The 6,111-nt window shown below is 49.3% G+C and overlaps 1 protein-coding gene across 1 annotated transcript; it reads right to left on the bottom strand.

Annotated features, from left to right (window-relative positions):
- Positions 1-938: 938 nt before the first annotated feature.
- On the bottom strand, positions 939-1,607 carry LOC137561118 (uncharacterized; the record flags this gene model as incomplete). The annotated part of the gene is made up of 1 exon (XM_068272374.1): positions 939-1,607. A coding segment is annotated over one exon (669 nt), but the record flags the coding sequence as incomplete, so codon positions are not given.
- Between the last annotated feature and the right edge of the window lie 4,504 nt (positions 1,608-6,111).

Below are 6,111 nucleotides of genomic sequence, written 5' to 3'. Positions count from 1 at the left end.
TTGTTAGGAGACCTGGAACTCGATTTCACCTCCAGGTGGCATTGGGGGCTGGTTCATGTACTTCCAGTACAGAATCAGAATCAATTGCTTTGGCCAAGTAAGTTGGCACTTACAAGGAATTTGACTTGGCAGTTGCTTAACAGACACAAACAAAACATTACAAAGAGAGACAGTATAGATATTACAAATCAAGGACAGTATATTATAGTGGCAGTAAACAGGGTTCATTTTCAGTTCTATGCTGTAAAACGGTCACGCTAGAACCATTAGTCATGTTACTGAAGTAACTCGTGGTGCTGCATGCGGAAGAAAAGGTGATACTGTCGTGCGTATAATATAACCAGGGGTGCAGCTAAGGTTTTTGTGGCTCCAAGCGGACTGTAGTAAGTGGTAGTGGTGCTCAAATACCCCTTTTCAAAATTCGAGTTAGGTCGAATTCGAATAGTAAATTATTCGAGGTCAGTCGAATATTCGAGTCGAATAATTTTTACTATTCGATTCGACCTCGGAATTCGAGCTCACTATTCGAGTCGGTATTCGAGCTCATTATTCGAGCTGACTATTCGAAATGGCCTTAAATAGCTTCCAACACTTGTTTTGAGGGTGAATGATGAAAGAAACCTCTTTTTTTCCAAGTAACAACAGCAAGTGATTATGTGGGGATGTTCCTTTAAAAAAAAAAAGTTGAAAAGAGAAGTTGTGTCCAGAAATTTGTTCAGTACTGTATATACTTCTTCTTCTTCTTCTTTATCTTCTATATCTTCTTCTTCTTCTTTATCTTCTATATCTTCTTCTTCTATATCTTCTTCTTCTATATCTTCTTCTATATCTTCTTCTTCTTTTATATTGTCTTCTTCTTCTTCTTCATCTTCTTCATCATCATCTTCTTCTTCTTCATCTTCTTTTTCTTCATCTTCTTCATCTTCTTCATCTTCTTCTTCTTCATCATCTTCATCTTCTTCTTCTTCTTCATCTTCTTCTTCTTCATCTTCTTCTTCTTCTTCATCTTCTTCATCTTCATCTTCTTCATCTTCTTCATCTTCTTCATCTTCTTCTTCTTCATCTTCTTCTTCTTCTTCATCTTCTTCTTCTTCATCTTCTTCATCTTCTTCTTCATCTTCTTCATCTTCTTCATCTTCTTCTTCATCTTCTTCATCTTCTTCTTCATCTTCATCTTCTTCTTCTTCTTCTTCATCTTCTTCTTCTTCTTCATCTTCTTCTTCTTCATCATCATCTTCTTCGTCTTCATCTTCTTCATCTTCTTCTTCTTCATCTTCTTCATCTTCTTCTTCTTCATCATCTTCATCTTCTTCTTCTTCTTCATCTTCTTCTTCTTCATCTTCTTCTTCTTCTTCATCTTCTTCATCTTCTTCATCTTCATCTTCTTCATCTTCTTCATCTTCTTCATCTTCTTCTTCTTCATCTTCTTCTCCTTTTTCTTCTTCTTCTTCTTCTTCTTCTTCTTCTTCTTCTTCTTCTTCTTCTTCTTCTTCATCATCTTCTTCGTCTTCATCTTCTTCATCTTCTTCTTCTTCATCTTCTTCATCTTCTTCTTCTTCATCATCTTCATCTTCTTCTTCTTCTTCATCTTCTTCTTCTTCATCTTCTTCTTCTTCTTCATCTTCTTCATCTTCTTCATCTTCATCTTCTTCATCTTCTTCATCTTCTTCATCTTCTTCTTCTTCATCTTCTTCTCCTTTTTCTTCTTCTTCTTCTTCTTCTTCTTCTTCTTCTTCTTCTTCATCTTCTTCTTCTTCAATATCGTCTTCTTCTTCACTTATTTCTCTTTTCAAATTTTTTTTTTTTTAAAGAAATGCAGCTATTTTTGAGCGTAACAAATAGCTGGTGGCGCACGCATGTTGGAAGCGCCATTGTATGTGCTCCCTGGCAGTGGAAACACACAGACAGCAGGAGGTAAATTCAGCAGCAGGAGGAGGAGGATGAGTGTGTGGCAGCAGGCAGTCAATGAGGCAGGCAGCGTGACATAATAGCCCTGGTACCTAGCGGTGATACCAGGGCTGTAAATAAACACAGCAGGCAGGAGGTCCCAGACAGCGGTCGTGCAGCCCACATTGTGTCCAATACACAACTGGGACAACACAGTTTTCAACCCGGGCACCTCAGAAAAATTAAACCTTTTTTTTTTTTTGTTTTTTTTTGTTTTGTTTTTACAACAAATTACACAGATATAGCTATTTTTTGACGTAATAGCTGGTGGCAGAGTGGCAGCAGAAGGTAAATCTGTGTACCCTGGCAGTGGGAAACACAGACAGACAGACAGCAGCAGCAGCAGCAGGAGGAATGGAGGAGTAATTATGTGTGCAGCTATTGTTTGACGTAATAGCTGGTGGCAGACTGGCAGCAGAAGGTAATTCTGTGTACCCTGGCAGTGGGAAACACAGACAGACAGCAGCAGCAGGAGGAATGGAGGAGTAGTGTGAGTGTGGCAGCAGGCAGGCAGCGTGACATAATAGCCCTGGTACCTAGCGGTGATACCAGGCCGTAAATGAACACAACAGGAGGTCCCAGACAGCGGTCGTGCAGCCCACATCGTGTCCAATACACAACTGGGACAACACAGTTTTCAACCCGGGCACCTCAGAAAAATTAAACCTTTTTTTTTTGGTTTTTTTTGTTTTGTTTTTACAACCAATTACACAGATATAGCTATTTTTTGACGTAATAGCTGGTGGCAGAGTGGCAGCAGAAGGTAAATCTGTGTACCCTGGCAGTGGGAAACACAGACAGACACCAGCAGCAGCAGCAGGAGGAATGGAGGAGTAATGTGAGCAGCTATTGTTTGACGTAATAGCTGGTGGCAGAGTGGCAGCAGAAGCTAATTCTGTGTACCCTGGCAGTGGGAAACACAGACAGACAGCAGCATCAGCAGGAGGAATGGAGGAGTAGTGTGAGTGTGGCAGCAGGTAGGCAGCGTGACATAATAGCCCTGGTACCTAGCGGTGATACCAGGCCGTAAATGAACACAACAGGAGGTCCCAGACAGCGGTCGTGCAGCCCACATTGTGTCCAATACACAACTGGGACAACACAGTTTTCAACCCGGGCACCTCAGAAAAATTAAACCTTTTTTTTTTTTTGGTTTTTTTTGTTTTGTTTTTACAACAAATTACACAGATATAGCTATTTTTTGACGTAATAGCTGGTGGCAGAGTGGCAGCAGAAGGTAAATCTGTGTACCCTGGCAGTGGGAAACACAGACAGACAGCAGCAGCAGCAGAAGGAATGGAGGAGTAATGTGAGCAGCTATTGTTTGACGTAATAGCTGGTGGCAGACTGGCAGCAGAAGGTAATTCTGTGTACCCTGGCAGTGGGAAACACAGACAGACAGCAGCAGCAGGAGCAATGGAGGAGTAGTGTGAGTGTGGCAGCAGGCAGGCAGCGTGACATAATAGCCCTGGTACCTAGCGGTGATACCAGGCCATAAATGAACACAACAGGAGGTCCCAGACAGCGGTCGTGCAGCCCACATCGTGTCCAATACACAACTGGGACAACACAGTTTTCAACCCGGGCACCTCAGAAAAATTAAACCTTTTTTTTTTTTAATGGTTTTTTGGTTTTGTTTGTAAAACAAATTACACAGATATATAGCTATTGTTTGACGTAATAGCTGGTGGCAGAGTGGCAGCAGAAGGTAAATCTGTGTACCCTGGCAGTGGGAAACACAGACAGACAGCAGAAGGGCAGTACACAGCAGCCCACTGTAGGTGTAAAATGTGTGGCTGCAGGCGACGTAATAGTCAAAGTGAACCAGGCTGGCTTAGTGAGCAGGAGCCAGGAGGTGGTAAAGGGTGGTAAGGCACATTAACGATGGTTCTTAGCCAGTTCATGTCCCCCTCTCGCCGACAACAGGGGCCAGGAACTCGCCTTCCACCCACGCCTGGTTCATCTTGAGAAACGTCAGTCTGTCCACAGACTTGTGAGACAGACGTGAGCGTTTCTCGGTGACCACACCACCAGCTGCACTGAAGCAGCGCTCGGACAGCACGCTGGAAGGGGGGCAGGACAGCACTTCCAGGGCGTACTGCGCCAGCTCGCTCCAGATCTCCAGGCGCTTGACCCAATACTCCATGGGATCAACAGGGGCATCGCTGTCAAGCCCGCTGTAGGACCCCATGTAGTCAGCCACCATGCGGGTCAGGCGCTGGCTGTGACCGGTGGAGGATGCTGCTGCATGCACCTCCTCTCTAGTCACTGCTGCCGGAGCCTCTACAGTCCTGTAGAGCTCATGGCTGAGAGACAGCAGGTCTGTGGGGCGCTTGCTGCTGGATGCAGGCACCTGCTGCTGCCTCTGTGCTGGCTGCTGGACAGTGGGGGTGGAAGGCTGGGGGAAGGCTTCCTCCAAGCGCTCAACAAGGGCCTGCTGCAAGCTCCTTATTTGTTGCGCTGGGTCTCCTCCTGCAGGCGGCAGGAACTGGCTCAACTTCCCCTTGAGGCGTGGGTCCAACATCATGCTGATCCAGATGTCCTCCCTCTGCTTCATTTGGATCACCCTGGGGTCTCTGCGCAGGCACGTCAGCATGTGCGCTGCCATTGGGAAGAGGCGGGCCATGTCTGCTGGCACATCGACGGCAGTGCTGCTGTCCTCATCCTCCTCCTCTGCCTCGTCAGCCTCATCCTCTCTCCACCCCCGCACCAACTCAGCTGCACTGTGCTGCTCCCCCTCATCACCAGCAAGGTCAGGGACCTCCACCAAGTCCTCCTCCTCCTCCCCCTCAGAGGTGGACTGTGCAGCTGCTTGCCGCTCCTGCTGGTCCAAGGCTGCCGCTCCCTGTTCCAGCAAAGCATCGAGGGCCCTGTTCAGCAGACAAACCAGGGGCACCCACTCGCAGACCATAGCATGGTCCCTGCTCACCATGTTAGTGGCCTGCAGAAAGGGAGCCAGCACTAAGCACACCTGCTGCATGTGCCTCCAGTCATCATCGGGGACGATGGACGGGATGTTGCTGGTCTTGTCCCTTCTCTGAGCGGCGGAAACAGTGGCCAGGGCAAGGTACTGGTTGACAGCGTGCTTCTGTTCAACCAGATGCTCCAACATCGCCAGGGTGGAGTTTCAGCGAGTCGGAACGTCAAGGATCAGCCGATGGCGTGGCAGATCCAGCTCCTTTTGCACGTCTTCCAGGCTCGCACAGGCTGCAGCCGAGCGCCGGAAGTGACGCACAACGTTCCTTGCCGTTTCCAGCAGTTCGCCCATCCCCTGGTAGGTGCGCAAGAACTTCTGCACCACCAGGTTCAGCACGTGGGCAAGACAGGGGATGTGGGTCAGGTTTCCCCTGTCTATTGCGGCAACCAGATTGGCCCCATTGTCGGCCACCACCTCTCCGACTCTGAGGCCTCTGGGGGTCAGCCAAATCCTCTCCTGCTCCTGGAGTTTGGCCAACACATGGGTTGCCGTCAGCTTGGTCTTCCCAAGGCTGACCAAGTGCAGCAGCGCTTGGCAGTGGCGGGCCTTCACGCTGCTGCTGAGGCGGGGGGTTTGGCCAGGTGTGCCGGAGGATGGCAGAGGATCGGAGGAACCTGCTGCAGTTCCCCTGACCCTGCGGGGTGGCACCACCCACTGTGTTGCTGCTGCTGCTGTGCCCGCTGCTGCTCTCCCATCCTCACCCCCTTCCACCAAGCTGACCCAGTGGACAGTGAAGGACAGGTAGCGGCCTGTCCCGAAGCGGCTGCTCCAGGAGTCCATGGTGACGTGGACCCTTTCACCAACCGCGTGCTCCAGCCCTCGCTCCACATTGGCCATCACAAAGCGGTGCAGTGCAGGAATGGCCTTGCGGGAGAAAAAGTGTCTGCTGGGGAGCTGCCAGTCTGGGGCTGCGCAAGCAAGCAGCACACGAATGTCGCTCCCCTCCTGCACGAGCGTGTACGGCAGGAGTTGGGAGCACATGGCCCGTGCCAGCAAGCCGTTCAGCTGCCGCACGCGACGGCTGCTGGGAGGCAGAGCCCTAACCACCCCCTGGAAGGACTCGCTCAAAAGGCTCTGGCGTGGCCTTTTGCTGGCACGGGAATCAGCAGACACAGCGGAGGAGGCCACTGAGGACTGGCTGCCAGAACAGGCCTCAGTGTCGGCGGCAGGAGTTGCAGAGGGGGGAG

Source organism: Hyperolius riggenbachi, chromosome 3 (assembly GCF_040937935.1).
Source record: "Hyperolius riggenbachi isolate aHypRig1 chromosome 3, aHypRig1.pri, whole genome shotgun sequence".
Taxonomy (NCBI): domain Eukaryota; kingdom Metazoa; phylum Chordata; class Amphibia; order Anura; family Hyperoliidae; genus Hyperolius; species Hyperolius riggenbachi.
This window is presented reverse-complemented; position numbering and strand designations above follow the sequence as displayed.